The sequence below is a fragment of the Phacochoerus africanus genome, chromosome 7 (genome assembly GCF_016906955.1).
Source record: "Phacochoerus africanus isolate WHEZ1 chromosome 7, ROS_Pafr_v1, whole genome shotgun sequence".
Taxonomy (NCBI): domain Eukaryota; kingdom Metazoa; phylum Chordata; class Mammalia; order Artiodactyla; family Suidae; genus Phacochoerus; species Phacochoerus africanus.
In genome coordinates this window covers 81,539,518-81,557,389 of record NC_062550.1, presented here as the reverse complement: position 1 = coordinate 81,557,389, position 17,872 = coordinate 81,539,518, and the positions used below count along the sequence as shown (strand labels likewise).

Genomic DNA, 17,872 nt, shown 5'->3' with positions numbered 1-17,872 from the left:
ACTAATCTATGGCTTGTCTTTTCATCCATTTGACAGTGTCTTTTGTAGAGCAGAAGTTTTACATTTTAGTGAAGTTACACTTACCAGTTTTTCTTTCATGGATGGCACTTTTGGTGTTGAATCAATGGCAAAGCTCATTGCCAAACACAGATGACCTAGATTTTCTTTCTATATCTTCTTAGAGTTTTAAAGTTTGCCTTTTATTTAGGTCTGTGATCCATTTTGAGTTAATTTTTGTGAAAGGTGTAGGGTCTGTCAATTCTTTGCTTTGCTTTTTGCCTATGGATGTCCAATTGTTCCAACACCATTTGATGAAAAGTTTATCCTTTCTCTACTGAATTGCTTTTGCTCCTTTGTCAAAGATGAATTGATTATACTTGTGTGGGTCTATTTCTGGACGATTTATTTTGTGTCATTGATATATTCGTCTCTTCTTTTGCCAATTTCACATCACTATAATTTTGGAGTAAGAATTAAAGCCAGATAATGTCAGTCCTCCGAATCTGTTTTTTTTTTTTTTCAATATCACATTGGCTATTCTGGGTCTTTTGCTTCTCCATATAAACTTTAGAATTAGTTTGTCAATAGCCACAAAATAACTTGCAGGAATTTTTATTAGGATTAAATTAAATCTGTAGATCAAATTGGAAAGAACTGACATCTTGACAATATTGACTCTTCTTATCCATGTATTTTGATCTTCTTTGATTTCTTTCATCAGAGTTTTGTAATTTTCATCAGATTGATCTTGAATATATTTTAAAGATTTTTCCTTAACTATTTCTTTCTTTTTTTTTTAAATGATGCTAATGTAAATGGTATTTTAAATTTCAAATTCCAATAGTTTGATGCTGGAATACAGGAAAGCAATTACTTTGGTGTTAATAATCTGAATTTTGCAACCTGTCTATAATCACTTATTAGTTCCAGGAGGGGTTTTTTTTTTGTTGATTCTTTGGGATTTTGTTTTGCTTCTACATAATCATGTTATTTGTGAGCAAAGAGTTTTATTTCTCCCTTCCCAATTTGTATACCTCCTCCTTTTCTTCTTCTTCTCTTTCTTCTTCATCTTATTTCCTTAGGACTTTCAGTACAATTTTGAAAAGGAGAGGTGAGAAGGGGCATCATGACTTTGTTTCTAATCTTACGGAGAAAGCATCTAGTTTCTATTAAGTATGATGCTAGACGTAGGTATTTTGTCGATCTTTATTAGGTTGAGGAAGTTAGCCTCTATTCCAAGTTTGCTAAGTTTTTGTTTGTTTTAATTACGAATGGATATTAGATTTTTTCAAATGCTTTTTCTACATTTATTGATATAATCACACCTTTAGTCTGTTGATATGATGAATTACATTAATTGATCTTCAAATGTTGAATCAGCCTCATGTACCTGGAATAAAACCCATATCAAAAAAAAAAAAAAAAATCCCAGAGTTCCCTTTGTGGCTTAGTGGAAACAAACCCAACTAGTATCCATGAGCATGTGGGTTTGATCCCTGGCCTCACTCAGTGGGTTAAGGATCCAGCCAGCATTGCCTTGAGCTGTGGTGTCAGTTACAGACACAGCTTGGATCTGGTGTTGCTGTGGCTGTGGCATAGGCCAGTAGCTGCTGCTCCGATTCAGCCCCTAGCCTGGGGACTTCCACATGCTGTGGGTGCAGCCTTAAAAAGAAAAAAAAAAAAAAAATCCCACTTCATCATGGTGTATAATTCTTTTTATACATTGTTGGATTTAATTTGCTCATATTTTGTTGCGAATTTTCAGCTCTATGTTAATGAGAGACACTGGCCTGTAGTTTTAACTTCTTTAATGCTTTTGTTTGGCTTTGCTGTTAGGGTGATGCTAGACTCATAGGATGAGTAGGAAGTATTCCCTCAGCTTCCACTCTGGAAGAGATTGTAGAGAAATGGTATCATTTTTTTTCTTAAATATACGGTAGACTTCACCAGTGAATTCATCTGAACCTGGTACTTTCTCTTTTGGAAGATTATTAATTATTAATTCAATTTCCTTAGTAGATACAGGCTTATTCAGATTGTCTGTTTCTCCTTGGAATGAGTTTTTGTTGATTTTCTTTCAAAGAAATAATCCATTTCATCTAAGTTATTATATTTGTGGGCACAGAGTTGTTAATAATACTCTGTTAGGATTCTTTTAATGTCCATAGGATCAGTCATGATAGTCTGTCTTTCATCTCTGATATTAGCAATTTGTACCTCTTTTTGTAGATCATTATATTTTAATATGCAATTTTTATTACAAGTGAAAGCACATGTCTTTTCTTTTTCTTTCTTTCTTTCTTTTTTTTTTTTTGTCTCTTTAGGGCCGCACCCGTGGCATATGGAGGTTCCCAGGCTAGGAGTCGAATCAGAGCCACAGCTGCCGGCCTGCCCCACAGCCACAGCACTGCCAGATCCGAGCTGCATCTTAGACTACACCACAACTCATGGCAACATAGGATCCTTAACCCACTGATGATCCATGAGGCCAGGGATCGAACCTGCAACCTCATGGTTCCTAGTTGGATTAGTTTCCGCTGAACCACGACGGGAACTCCCACATGTGTTTTCACATAGCCAGTTTTATTTCATTAATAAACTAACAACTTATGTACTTTGCCTATTTATTTATTTATTTATATAGGAACACAAGGACACACATACTTTATTCTTTTTCTGAATTAGTATTAAGGCTGTAGGCACCTAGAAAGGAGTGAGTAGACCCTCTCATAAAGGCCTCAAATTTCTTATGAAAGAAAATTATGTGAATGACAAAAACTTAATTAAAGGAGGAGAAAATAATAACATAGCCATTCAATGTCCATATATATCTTTACTACTTACAAGGACCATTTTTATATTTTTGATCCTCGCAATCACCCTAGAAGGCAGCCAGGTTTCAGTTTTTCATTCTAATGAAGTATTTTCTCCATAAACCCTGAAGAATGCCAAGAAAAGTTTGCTCTTGGACCCTAGATTCTGTGTATTTTAAGAACAAATAGAAGTTTTTTAAAAAGCTGTTCTTCTGACTTAGTTTCAGAAATTGTATTGAACTTTTTTTTTTTTTTTTCATAGTCCATCCTTTACAAAGAAGATAGGAAATGTCTGAAGTCCACCTTTGATTCTTTTCGGATTCACTCTAAGCAACATTTTTAGTTGAGAGAGTGTTTCTTTGTTTTGTTCACATTCTTTGAGGAACTAATAGGTGTTGACTGTCCAGATGTAGGTGTTCTGAAATTCAATGCTGGGCTCTTGCCCTTGGAACCAGAGGTAACATGATTTAGGTTTGCAGAGCTTAGAGTCTTTCTCTCTGGGGTCTTCAGGCTGAGTTTACTTGCAGGAGTGGAAGGATTGCTCTTGAAGGCTGATAGGGAGCTTCTGCTTTTACCATGATGCTTAACTGTTCTGTTGCATGTTTTACAAGTAATCAGCAATACACGTTTGGATTCTTTGTATTTTTCCAGAATTTTTGCTTCTTTAAAACCGAGTGTATAATTTCTTGCTTCTTGATTAAGAAGCTTCTGCATTTTGGGTGTCAGTTTGGGCGTGGGCTTGAGGCGCACTCTAGACTTATCAGGAACCAGCAACTGGAAACAGTATGGACACGTTCCTTCAAAAGAGCTTTTATCATCGTGTGACAAACTGTGGGCCCAGAGAAGATAGCAGGCCTGGCCCGGGCAGCTCTCTTGTAGTTTCCATGTCGCAGCCTCAAGGTAGTGCTTCGGCCTCATTGTCACTTCCAACTCCTATTTTTTTATTTTATCCAAGGCTTCTGATACAGGAAATTTTACCTTTTGTTCTGTCACACATGCTGTGAATATTTTAGCCCAGATTATTATTTCCTCTTAATTTTGTTATTTTTTCACACATAAACTTTAGATGAAGTCTTTCAGTATTTCGAAATTATTTCTTCCTTTGCTATCATGTTAAATAACACCTAACATTCACTGAGTACTTACTATGCATCGGGTATTATATAAAGTGATTTACATATATTATCTAAGCTAAACTTCAAAGAATCCTCGTGGTAGGTATGGTTATCCCCATTTTATGGATGAGGAAACTGAGGCACAAACTGGTATTTGTTTCAGGTGGGCACAGAGCCAGGGTTTGAAGCTGGCTCTAATGACAGATACTCAGCCCCTGAGTGTTACTGCCTCCCAGAGAAGTGCTGCCACTTGAAGATGGTAGGATTCATCTACATATTTTAATGGTCTACATATTTTTTTAAAGGACACTCATAAACACCCTACTTGTAAAAAGTTAAGATTTTCAAATTTTATAACATAGAGCTATGTGTCATAGCCCTAGCAAGTTTAAAAGAACTCATTTATTTCGGAATTGAAATTGATACATTAGTTATTTGACTGATCTTGTGGAAAACTGGACTAATAGAATATTAGAAAATGTGGGAGAAATTTTAAGAGACAAAGAAAACTAAGCAATTTTTTTTATAGGCAATTTATTAACTACAGAAAAAAAAGCAACTGGTAAAAAAAAACCATGAACATAGTGCACACAACATTAAGTTGTGAATGCTATTTTCATGGGCACAATAAAATGAAAAATGAATATTTACACAAAAAAGTGAACAAAGGGTGAGGCAGTAGAGAACAGAAAAAGCGCAAGAGACAGCTGTAATTCTGAGGTGTTGCTATTTCTAAATAAATTTATTTATTTACTTATTTTTGGCTGCGTCTGCAACATGTGGAAGTTCCCGATCAGGTATTGAACCCACACCACAGCTGTGACCTGAGCCACAGCAGTGATAACGCTGGATCCGTAACCTGTTGAGCCACAAGGGAATTTCTCTAAATGAATTTAGAAGGACAATCAGAGGAGGAAGGTGGATCGGTAGAGGGAAATGGAATAATAGCCTTCCATCCATCAATTATTTGATGTTGTTGCAGGTAAACTTAGTGAATATGGGGAGTGGCCGTTTCATTTTCTCATGATCTCCATTTCCCCCCTTGAGACAGAGCTCAACTTTTAGAAATATTCCTAAGACTACTGCAAAAAGACTAAAACAGGTTTCTTTTTCTCTCATTCGAAAACACATCTTCTCTTAACAAGTTAAATACACAATGTGAATAAATAATTCACAATACCCAAAAGGGAGATAAGAACTTTAAGTAGAATTACAAAACAGAATAAAGGGACAGTGTTATTTCTGAAGAGAACAATTTCATTTTCAAATTTTGCCACTCTGTAGCTTTCTCTACCTCATTAAAACCCTGGCCATTTATTGCTGCTTTCCCATCTAAGGAACAACTGTACTTTAAATAGCACATGGAACTCCTACCAGGGTGACCTTTCTTCTTGGCAGGTCATCTGACAATATTAACTAGAATACTTTGTTCCATGGTTCCCAGAAGAGCAGGAGACCTTAATATTTGGAGAAGCTTCATTGTTGAAACAGTCTGAGCAGACTGCCAAGGATGATCAACTCCCTTTGCCTTGAAGATGTTTCTCTCGTGTTGGCAATAAGTAGATATCAAAGGGACATTTATGGGTCTAAACTAGTTCCAGGGCTTGTAAAGGAGCCCACCCCTGAGACGAGGCAGGCAGTTGGGAGACAGATCTGTTTCAGGGGCATGGGAGGAAGTTTTCTGAAGGATGCTGGCAGCAAAGGGCAAGCAGCCAGTACTGCAGGGAGGTCTTCACACAACGTGAACACGTGTCCCTACAGGTGGCAGAGAGCGCATGGCAAAAGCACCTCAGGAACGGGACATCTTCAGTGCTGAGGTAGGTAGGCAGGAAACCGGGAAAGGAGTTTAGTGAGGGCAGGAGCAAGGCCCCAGCCCGGGAGAGACCGAGCAATGAAATGGGTTAAAAACAACAACTCGGGAAAACAAGTGCAGTCATCCCAATTGGGTCCCAGATGGCCGACTCTGAAATAAACTAGTGAATGCAATTGGCAAAGAAGCTTAGAAGCTTGGTTGCCTCATATGATTTATGGGACTTGAGAGGTGCACTGATCTTCATACTGAAATTTATGTCAAAAGGTGAAAACACAGTTCTCACTCCCCAGTGAACCATGATTTAAATTACTCAGGGCTGAGTGTGTACAAGGTCTTTGTCTCTAAAGGAGATTTCCCAAAAAAATCCTTACAATTTATAAAAGTCATTCATAATTTGCATCTGTTCCTTTTGGCAGTTCGCCAAAATTCCCCATCTTCTGCACTAATCATCGTGGTAATCCAGGTGAGTGATGGCGGTGGTGATGGAAGGGATGATGGGACAAGGTCATGGACCAAACAAGGACTGGAGTGGAGTGCGGGATGGGCAAGAATCATGAGCAGGGAAGTATGGTACAGAATGGTTCCTTGATGTTAAAAGATACACTGGAGCATATTACAGTTTTTTAATTTCTTGGAGCAAAAATCAATTGGAAGAAAGCAGCACCCGATCAGAAGTGGTTAGGAGCCTGCCACCAATGGGACCTCTGAGAGAGGTTTTATGAAGGTGGAAGCAATGTAAGAAATTATTGGTTGGCTAGACCTTATAGCCTTGTTGGCTGTCTGGGGCTGGATGTGCTTAGGTTTGGATTTCGCACCCGTGAGGCATTTACAGGCTTCAATTTGGGTTTGCTTATGTGGGCTGCTGTGGCATGAGTGCCACTGGTCTTACACGGCTTCCATGGTGAATTAAATCAACACTGGTTTCTGGCTGGGCTTGGACAACCGCATGGACAGTGACGTCAGCACAGTGATGTCAGGGGAGGGGCCATCTGATGCCTGGGGTCACAACCTGACGCCATTTTTTCCTTCCTGTGTAAACTTGAGCTAATTACTTAACCTCTCTCAGCTTTTATCTGTAAAAACAAGAATAATTCTACTCAGAACATTGTTGTGAGAATCAAATGAGAGTTCATGCCACTAACTTGACACACACATTGAGAGAATACTAATTGCGAAACCCTGAATTCAAAGCCCAGTATGCTGGCAGAGACGTGAAAAACAATCAACACGCTACAATGGGACAAGTGATAAGAGCTAAAATAATAGTTTCTTTTTTTTCTTTTTTTTTTGCCTTTTTCTAGGGCCGCCCCCACGGCACAGGGAGGTTCCCAGGCTAGGGGTTGAAGAGGAGCTGTAGCTGCTGGCCTACACCAGAGCCACAGCAAAGTGGGATCCAAGCCTCGACTGCGACCTACACCACAGCTCACAGCAACGCTGGATCCTTAACCCATCGAGCGAGGCCAGGAATCGAACCCGCAACCTCATGGTTCCTCGTCGGATTCGTTAACCACTGCGCCATGACGGGAACTCTTAGCTTCTTATTTGAGGAGTCCAGAATCAGGCATTCTGCTTACAGGCATGGGGAGAGAGGAAGGGGGATTTGAGCTAGGCTTGAATGAATACGTTTCCACCAAAATGCATTCTCCCTGTGGACACATTAATCTCTGTGGGCCTCGGTTTCCTCAGTGAGGGATAATGACAGTAACCATCTCAGAGAGTGACTGTGAGGGTTAAATGAAGTGATCCCTGAAGAATGCTCAGCACAATGCCTGGTATATACAGCAAGTATTCCATCAATATTAGCTATTTTTAGTAACGTTATTACTATGGAGAACTTTAGGAGTCATGAGCGCTGATGGACTCAATGACATATCAAAGTTACTGCTAGTTAGCAGCAGAGACTAGACTAGAATCCATGTCACAATTTAATGCTTAAAATGAAAGGAGAGCTCTGGACTCAGCCATCCTACTTTTTCTGTGGGAGATTTCTAGAGAGTTTTGAAGAGTTCCTACTGTGGCTCAGCAAGTTAAGGATCTGACGTTTGTCTCTGTGAGGATGCAGGTTTGATCCCTGGCCAGTGGGTTAAGGATCTGGTGCTGCTATAAGCTGCAGCATAGGTTGAAGACGTGGCTGGGATCCAGTGTGGCTATTGCTGTGGCATAAGGTGCAGCTGTATCTCTGACCCCTGGCCCCTGTGCTGAATCCAGCTTCAGCAGCTTGGGTCGCTGTGGAGGCATGGGTTCCATCCCTGGCTCGGCGCAGTGGTTTAAAAGATCCCTCGTTGCTGCATTTGCAGCTCCGATTCAGTCCCTGGCTTGGAAATGCCATATGCTACAGATGTGCTAAAAAAAATAAAAATAAATTTAAAAAAAAGAGTGGTGGATCTTTTTGTGTAAATCAGAGAGTTCAGACTTCAGCAAGTTTTCCCAAAGGGAAGTTCTGAATGAAATCATTTAACATTTGAATGAGCTCCTATATAAAAGGATTACCCACTTTGACAGGAAATCAGTCTGCAGTACATATCAATTCACTTTTTCTTACCGAACATCTTTGGTTTTGCTCTTCCCCCCCCCCCCCCAGGCTGCCTATTTCTCTTATTTCAGCCCTCTAAAACCCCATTCTCTGCAGCCTTTTTGATTTTCACATCAAAAGAAAATAAAAGCAAGAAGAATAGGCTCTACTTGTACTTGACACTCATTTACCGTCTACTGTGGTTTAGAAGCTTTTGGCGGGAGCTATGGAAGGAGGCAGAGTGTATAAGACAGCTTCCATCTTTGAGACAGTTGCTGTTTTGTTGGAGCAAACTGGATTCTATGTGCAATGAGAAAACAATGTAACTCTAGAAGAAAGGACAGCTATTCCATGGAGATATTGGACAGAATGGATATATTCCCCCAGAGGAGACAAATAAACTGGGGTTGTGTGTGGCAGGAGCTAATGAGCATGAGAAGAGAGAAAAGAAGCATTTCTTGGGCCAGTGTTCTGCTAGGTGTTCCATACACTATCTGGATGATTCTGAGTCAGCTCTAAAAATGGTAAAGATTGGCAAAGAAAAAGGTGGCAGTTCTCATTAGAATCACCTAGTACTTAACAAACAAACAAACAAAGCTGCACCCAGCCCCCACCCTCAGAGATTCTCCTTCCTTTTTCCTGGGGCAGGGAGCCAAGTGTCCACATATTGATTCTAACCAAGGCTGAGAAGCACTGCTCTGGGGCAAAGACCAGATGACAAATATTGGCAAGTCAAATATGAGTAGAGAGCTAATACATAAGACAGTGTTTTCTACACAATATGTGTGACTAAAATGTTATCACTGTCTTTCTGTGTGGAGGTTGTACCTAGAGACTCCCTCCAATGGTCTTGAACGAATGTACTTCAAGCAGGATGCTGGGCACATTGTACTGAAGTGGGCATGTGGGTGTGTGGGGAGGAGGGTGAGGGTGACCAAGAGAGGTGACGGGTGGGGCTGGAGGACCTGACCCACAGAGGTCTCTTCTGTGGATTCTCATGATGAAAATAAAGGTCTGGAGCAGCAGCAAGTGAGGCCCGGGGCTTGCCAAACATCTCGGGAGCCTTCCGTTTGGAAATTTCAAGGACGCCTATTTTGTCATAGGACTGGTTGAAGTGAATGCCAAGCTGGAGAGGAACAAAAGATGGGAATTGGAGAGTTTGACTCATAGTCCCTGATCACTGATTATTTGCTGAAATGAAGACAAAATGTGGGATGGCGATGTGGCATCGAAAAGAAGCGATGACCCAGCGAATTAGTTCACTGTGTTTGGATTTGATGCTACTGGCCACCGTATAGCCTTGAGAAGTGTTTAAGGGCCTGTAAATGATTGAAAACTGAAGAAATAAGCATGTGTCCAAGGTTACTTATCCATTAAATGGACTTTATTTGCATCATGAGAAGGATGGTCGCTACGATAGTTTATTTAAACAAGATTATGGACTCTTCTTTTCTGAACAGGGTTGTACCATCTGGTTTGATAGGTTGCTCATGGCACAAGAATGCATAAATAGAGCTGGTTCTGAAATCAGTCTGTCCTGTGCTCCCTAAGCCATGCACCTGAGTCTGGGCAGCACCTGCCCAGGTGAAAGGATGCCTTTTCCCACCTCACACAAAGGCGCCCCAAGGAGTAGCAGCAGCCTATCTCTGAAGGTCTGAAGACACCGTGTCTTAGGTGGCTTCTCAAGGTCACTTCCAGACTCGGTGGGTAGGAAACCAGGGATGTGAGCAATAAAGTGGGAGGAAGAAGAGAAGATACAAATGATGGAAACGTAAGGCAGAAGAAACGAAAAAGAACAGCAGAGGGAGGTTCCGAGACAAGTGGAGTCTCCATACCCCATCCCCGCCTCCTCCACCCCCAGCATCTTTCTGATATTGTAAGTAAACATGGAGAGAAAGTTCACAGTGACCTAATGAATGGTGGAAATGAAAACTGGGCAAAATGCAACACGGAGGCATTTCAGCAATAAGAAGCAACATGAATCTGGCATCCAAATCCAGCGATTGTATAACCAGGGCTAGTAAAAGTCTGTTTGACCAGCAGCAAGTCTGTTTTCAGGGAGAACATGCAAAATGAGCATGTTTCCAATGGTTTCTGTGCTTCTCTTCACTTTCATCCCAAATCCCTTCCTCTTCAGCCCACACCAGCACTGTCGTGGAACCGGCTGGCTACTGCTTATGGATCTCATTTCAATTTGGATAATGAGAGTTCCCATATTACCTTCATAGCTGCAAGGCTCTGCCACTCTCACCTCTAACTGCTCACTCTTCTGGTGCACAGTCAGAAAAAGAAGTCCTAAACTCTGACCAGCAGTTTGGTCTTGAAATTACCTGAGAAATGGCTGTCAAGTTCCTTACGATTTCTGAGGAGAACATAATTTGCGCATTAGAAATGGAGCTCGCGATACCTAAGCAAAGGATTTCATAGAAATACATCAGATTAGTTCAAAGAATATTTGCCTGCTGGCTCACAGTATATCCCATGCTTTTCCAAAGACCAGGAAGACCTGGGGTCAATCCTCTGGATGCTCATCCCCATAAGGCTTTTGTGTGGAACATTACCGACTCCTATGAATTCCAGCTGAGGAATTTATAACATGATCTGCTCCCCTTGGGATTAGCCTTTAAAAAATTTATTGATTCATCTAACATTTAATAGACTCCTAACTGTGTTAGCTGCTGGGAACAAAGATCACTGAGGCATGGCCCCTGCTTCCAAAGTCCTTATTCGGTAAGGGGAGACAGACATTTAATAAATGTCACAGAATGCTCTGGTGCTGTGACAGATGTGTGTCTGGGAACAGAGGGGACACAAAGGGTGAGCAGGTACTCCCAGGCTGAGCAACCTGTAGGAATAAGGCAGCCATGGGTCAAAGAGCTTGGGATGGTCAGGAAGACGCAGGCAGATCCAGCTAACCAATTGCAATCTTGTTCTTGGAGCAGGTGGGATCAAGGATATGTCGCAGAGGAGTTGGGAGCTGGGGGGCACATATAGGGAGATGTCAGTGGAAATGTAACCCCCAAAGCCACAGTCTTTACAAGACCTGGCCCCCATATGGTGAGTCTAGAGTTCCCAGATATGCCTTCAATGAAGCCAATGTAATGAGCAAGAGGCATTCCAGAATGTGCAGAATTGCCTGGGAGATGGAATGTTCAGACAGTGACTCCCCCATCGCCTCTGGTCCTCGGAGCTGAATTCCTGAGCATGTTTAGTCTCTGTCTCAGCTGCGAAAAAATAGATTTTAAAACATTGATACGTTTACTGTTTAGTGCTGGGTTTGACCATTTAAGTCTGCCACTGAGCGAAGATGAAAAACGTTTCTCACTGTACAGGGCTGCCTACGGGTAAAACAACATCCCTCTTTCTCTCTCTCCTTCTCCTTTATTCTTTCTTTCTTTCTTTTTTTTTTTGAAATTGGGTTACAAATTGCCTTGGAGTAGGGAAGAGGTGATTTTCATCAGTCCTGGATCCTTTCCCCTGCCTTTTCTCCCTGAGATTGTCAGTTTCCTGACACTTGATTTTCTCTAAAATTTCCATCCCTCTCTTGGTTTTCCATGGTCTCTCCCTGTGAACAGGAGCGCTCAGAAACCCTTACTTTTTGAACTTCTTACCTGGAACCATCTACCCGGATCCTTTACCTAAAATTTTCTTCCTTCCTCCCTCCCTTCCTTCCTTCCGTATTGAACTATAGTTGATATACAATATTATGTTAGTTTCAGGGCACAACATAGTGATGGGACATTTAAATAAATTACGAGGTGATCACATTAAGTCTAGTGACCATCTATTCCCATAAAAAGCTTTTATAGTACCATGGATGATATTCCCTCTGCTGTAAAATACATCCCCATGAGTTATTTATTTTCTCTCTAAAAGTCTGTACCTCTTAATTCCTTTCACCTATTTAGTCCGTCCTCCCACCCTCATCTCCGCTGGCAACCACCATTTGCTCTTTTATTGTGTGTGCGAGTCTATTTTTGTTTTGTTTTTTTAGATTCCCCATATAAGTGAGATCATACGGCATTTGTCATTCTCTGAGTTATTTCACTTAGCATAACATCCTCTACATTCATCTATGTTGTCGCAAATGGCAAAATCTCATTCTTTTTCTGGCTGAGTAATATTCCAGTGTGTCTGTGTGTATCACGTCGTCTTTATCAATTCATCTATCCATGGGCTCATAGGGGCCTTTCATACCTTGGCTATTGTAATGATGCTGCAGTGGGTACAAGGGTGCCAGCCCCAGAGCAGCACAGCAGTCCATCCTCACAGAAGACGGCCTCCATCCACTGCCGTTTCGCCTTCTTCCACTATGTCCAGATGATGGGGAGAGATCCCTTTGACCACAGGGAGACTGGTCTTGACCTGGGGCCTGAGGATGAGTGAGGATAGGCCTAAGCCGGTCGTGGAAATCTCCTTCTCTTTGGCCATTGATTATTCTAAGTATGGGCATCTGACCCAGCTCTGGCCGATGGAATATAAAGGGAAATCTGGAACCCTCCTAAGACAGGGCTTTGTGATGAGGCTGGCGATGTGCTTCCTAAAGCTACTATCACAAAACGACACAAAACTGGGCAGCTTGAAACAACATGTACATATCCTCTCGCTGTCCTGGAGTTTAGATGAATGGTTCTGGTCTGAAATCAAGGCTCTGGCCATCCATGCTCCCTTTGAGGGCACAGAGGGAGAATTCTTCCTCGTCTTTTTCTCATCTCTGATGGCTGCCATTCCTTGACTTGTAGCTTCTTCTGCCTCCATCTTCCGTGTGTTCTCATCGTCTCCACACGGTGTCTCCTCTCTGTGCCCGTCTCTGTTTTCTCTCCTTACCAGGACAACAGTTACTGAATTAAGGACCACCCTAATTCGGTGTGACCTCATCTTAATTAATTATATATGCAAAGGCCCCATTTCCAACTATGGTTACATTTCCAGATACCTGGGGTTAGGTTTTCTATATACCTTTTGGGAGGAAACAATTCAACCCACAAGGCCTCTGGCCTTTTTTGTTTTATCTTCTTGGAAGTACAGCAGCCGTCTTATGCCTATGAGGCTACAGGCATGGAAAGAGTCTACAATCTAAAGATGGTGGAGGAGTTCCCACTGGGGCTCAGTGGGTTAAGGACCTGACTTAGTGTCCGTGAGGATGCCGATTCAATCCCTGGCCTTGCTCAGTGGGCTAAGGACCCTGAGTTGCTATAAGCTGTGTCCAAAGTCACAGATGTGGTTCAGATCTGGCATTGCTATGACTGTGGTTTAGGCCTGCAGCTACAGCTCCAATTTGACTCCTAGCCCAGAAACTTCCATATGCCACAGGTGTGGCCATAAAAAAATAAAAATAAAATAAATAAAGATAGTGGAAAGGAAGGCTAAGGAATTGGTGGGTACTTAATAGCATCACAGCACAAGGTAATGCCAGCAACTGCTTATCTCTAGACCTCTTGATACGTCAGAAAATGACCCTGAGCTATTAAGCCATTGCCGGGTTTTCTGTCACTTGTACTGAAAAATATCCTCATGGGTACCCCAGAATTTCTCTAGTTCATAATAAAATTAGAAAAAATAAGTAAGGTGGAGTTCTCTGGTGGCTCAGTGGGTTAAGCATCTGGTGCTGTCACTGCTGTGGCACAGGATTGATCCCTGGCCCAGGAATGTGCACGTGCCATGGGCGTGGCCAAAAAAACCCCACAAAAAATAATAAGTAAGGTAATGAAATGTTCATAGATCTAGTGTCATTAAAGGATCATTTTTTTTTTAAATTCTGAAATGACGCCATTTTCACTTTCTTGTTATTAAAATAGCCTTTCTTTTATGAAATGATGGTGATTGTAGATTGTCATTTTTTTTTAGCATCCTTGGTGAAGGATGGAAGGTTGAAGTGAATGAAGCAAGGAGGGAGGAAAATTTTTAGAAAGTTGGTTTCTCTGATTTTCAAAAATTCTTTTCTTTTAGCTTGTGAACCCAGATGAGAAGAATGCTGTGGAACTTGCCTTGAAACGTAGACTTAGTGGAGCCCTGGAGCCTCGGGCCCCTGCTCATGAGAGTAGATAGTTAAATTTCCAGGAATTATCACCTCGGTAACTTGAAATCCGACAAGGTGGAAGGGTTTCCATCATGGACATCCGCAGTTGCTATAATTCCAATCCCCTCTGCCCCAGGGTGGTTTTTCAGTACACCACGGCCCCTGTGTACCTCCTGTAGGTGTCCAGGGGGTAAGTGTGCAAGGGACAACTCACACCAACAAAAACACACATGAGCCTGAGATAGACCTAGCTGACTAAGATTTCGCAATATAAAACATTCCCTCTCCTTGCTTATTGACTTATCTGACAGTCCATTTCCCTCACAAAAATATCAGCTCTGCCTCAGCAGGAAGCACGTCTGTTCTCTTCACACGGTGTCCTCACTGCCTGTCACAGGAAAGAGTGGGCTCTGGGGTCCTCATTGTCCTAGGAGTTTGGGGCATCCGCAGTCATCAGGATGCTTAGGGCAGCAAAGTCATTGTAACATAAGAACATTTACCAGTGAAGGAAGTCTGTAGACAGACAAATCCCTGTCCTCACAGGGTGGACGTTCTAAGACGGCTGAGTGGCAGCTGCAAGTCACAAAAGCGCCCCGTGATTTCAAAGAGTGAACATAACGACGGTGTAAGTTTTAAACAATCCATTATAGGAGTTCCTGTGGTGGCTCAGGGGTAATAAACCTGACTGGTATCCACGGGTACTTGGGTTTGATCCCTGGCTTCGCTCAGTGAGTTGGGATCTGGTGTTGCTGTGAGCTGTACTGTGGGTCGCAGAGGGCATCTCAGATCCCCTGTCACTGTGGCTGTGGTGTAGGCCAGCAGCTGTAGCTCCGATTTGACCCCTAGACTGGGCACTTCCACAGGCTGCAGGTGCGGCCCTGAAAAGGCCAAAAAAAAAAAAAAAAAGATAATTCGTGTAAAGAACTCAACATAGTATTACTATAACTTTACCCTCTCAGCACTTAGACCTATTGCATAGAGTGACTCACTGCCACGCACCTTTGAAGGCGTCTAAGTCCTCTCTCTTACTCAACCAAGTCAAAGAAATAAATGCGGTCTCTCCAACAGCGCCTCACTAAGAGAATCTCCCAAGCTTTCAGCCATTTCAGCAGCTCTTTTTGGAATGAGTTCCAAGTTTCCCTGGCTCTCTTCAGTTTTAGGATTCCTAATTTTTCAGCTCAGCCCTCTGACAAAGCCCTGCTTAAAGAAACAGAACCATTTGCGACTTCAAAAGTACATCAAACTGTTCTCTGAAGAGGTTTGTGAAGCCTTCAGCCTTGTGGTTGTGGTGGGAGTGGACTATTATTAGCACCCAGTTCTGCACGGATCTTCCTGGATTCAGTTCTGATTCTGAAGGGAAATTTCAGGATGTTTCTTAGGACAGGACTCAGATCGCAGAAGGATTGGAATGGTTGGTAGTGACTGTCTGTCTTCTATTTAGCAATGACAAGAAGTTGAGTTGGGTTTTTTTGTTTGTTTTTACTTTTTTTTTCCCAGTAGAGGAGATAAATTAGACCGAGAAGGTAAAAATAGATTTTCTAGATTTAAACAAATTTAGAGACCCAGCATTCTTTCTACTATATATGGTTTTTTTTTAATCTCGTTGTACTCAATCAAGAGAAAGAGTGGAAAATACCTTCACTAGCCAGAACCCAACTCCCTAGACCCCACGATTTAAACAGATTAGAAATACAAACTTCATGAGAAAACATCAAATAACATCAAGCTAGTTGCCCTCAGTAATTAATCAAAAATCAGCTACAAGGGTATGTCCATATAGAAGTTAAGTCGGCTCAACATCCTATCCCTTATACATATAATATTGTATTAAATTTTAATCTCCATGGAAATAAAGTGTGTCTGTTTTGTTCTGTTATGCCCTCAGCCTCTAGAAAAATACTTGGCTCATAGTAGGCATTCAGTAGATATTTATCAAACGGACTACTGAATGAATGATAACAACATATTGTTACTGGGAAAATGAGACATGATCGTTCAGAATTGTGAAGCAGAGGCATTGTAAGGTCTATAATGATCAACACAGGATCAGTAACGTCAGGATGGACTTGTACCTGTTCAAGCAGAGCCGCTGACTTGTAAAGTATTTAGACAGATACTGACAAAGTACTGACTTTTTAAAAGAAATGGCTGACTAGAAATATTACTTCATCAGAATGGTCCGCCAGTTCCAATTAGTTGAGGCTTCGAATTTACGAATAAAGGTGCAGCCTTTGCAATTAGGAAGAACACTTTATGAAACGCCATCCTTCAGCTAAGCATTCTCAGATGGTCTGATGAGCTTTGTTGGACCCCTGTTTCATCTTTGAGAAGAGGCCACCCCAATTTAAACTCCATATTAATCTTCTTCCACTTAATTGAGGCTAGCTAAAATTGGCACAGAAGGTCGTGTCAGAGCCTTCCAGAGACAGAGAGGAGAAGCAAAGAAGGGAAGATGGTGATTAGGTGTTAGGATCTAAATTGTGGTTGCGACCTCATGGTGGGCGATTGGGCCCCTTCACAAAGCAAATTATGGCAATGCTTCCATTCGCAATTTGTATCATCTGCGTGCCACTTTGTATCATAATCCTTCTTTACTTTTCAAAATTAAAAGTGATAGGCAATTGCCTCAGGGGTTTTTGTAAAGAGTGGCAATGCATTTTTATATCATTCAGTGTGAAGCAAGTCCATCTTACATTAACCTCATGAGTCTATTTGAGGGGCCTTCCCCCTTTCCTGTTTTTTCCTTTGTTTTTTGAGATGGCGGCAGAGCTATAGCGGATATTCGACTGTGGCCATTCCATTATTTGAAAGTAAACCCGATCTAATCTGGCCTCACCAGCCTGTGGATTTTCCTCCAGCTTCTCGAATAGCAGCTTAGTCTCCCCTCTCTCAAACTGCCCCTCTTTATTTTGGGGGCTCCCTGAAGACATGCTTTGCGCTCGCCCATAGACCCATCTGTCCAACACAGTCACCAGGGGGCATCCGCCATGTTCTATGGGCAGCACTCTTGTGTCTTTGCTTGTCTGCTGTTTGATTTGCCTACCACTGCCAGGTGCCACTGCCTGCCTTAAGAATGTCAGTATTCATGCCATAGTCTTGGGGTGTGGTTGTGGTGCATGGGTTTGCGCAGAGGAGGGGAGAAAACCCTTTCTCTAGTTCCCTGCAGCTTTCAGTCACTGGGCTCTTAGGCAGAGCTGATTACATGTGGCGTCCTTTCTATTCTTCCAGCTTCCAGCCTCTACACCCTTGTTCAGAGTCTTACAAATTCTGCCATGACAATAATCCTCTCTGTATCCAGCACTCCTTCCTTGGCCAGAATTATTTTGGAAACGTTCCCTACACCCCTACCACCATCCCCTCCACTCCCTATTCCCGCCCCCCCACTCCCGTCCCTGGGCTGGAAGAGGGCATCAGCTGGGGCAAAGATGCCACAGTCCTCATCTCTGCTCTGGCTCTCCTTTGGCTCTCACTCCCCAACCAGACTCAGTCCCAAGTAGAAGCGCCCTGGACATCACTGGTCCAGAGAGGTTTAGAGTGAGTATGGCTGTGGGGAGCACAGCCTGGGGAATGGGGGGGATGAATGTGCTTGTTAATAGTTGG

At 42.2% G+C, this 17,872-nt stretch overlaps 2 protein-coding genes across 6 annotated transcripts in view; both read right to left on the bottom strand.

The window, feature by feature from the left end:
* PCED1B (PC-esterase domain containing 1B) overlaps positions 1-17,872 on the bottom strand; it is a 160,480-nt gene that overhangs the window by 33,043 nt on the left and 109,565 nt on the right. The window lies entirely within an intron of this gene.
* On the bottom strand, positions 2,959-3,818 carry LOC125131438 (UPF0711 protein C18orf21 homolog). Its single transcript, XM_047788057.1, has one exon. The coding sequence runs from the start codon at positions 3,729-3,731 to the stop codon at positions 3,153-3,155; it is 579 nt and encodes a 192-aa protein (XP_047644013.1). The 5' UTR covers positions 3,732-3,818; the 3' UTR covers positions 2,959-3,152.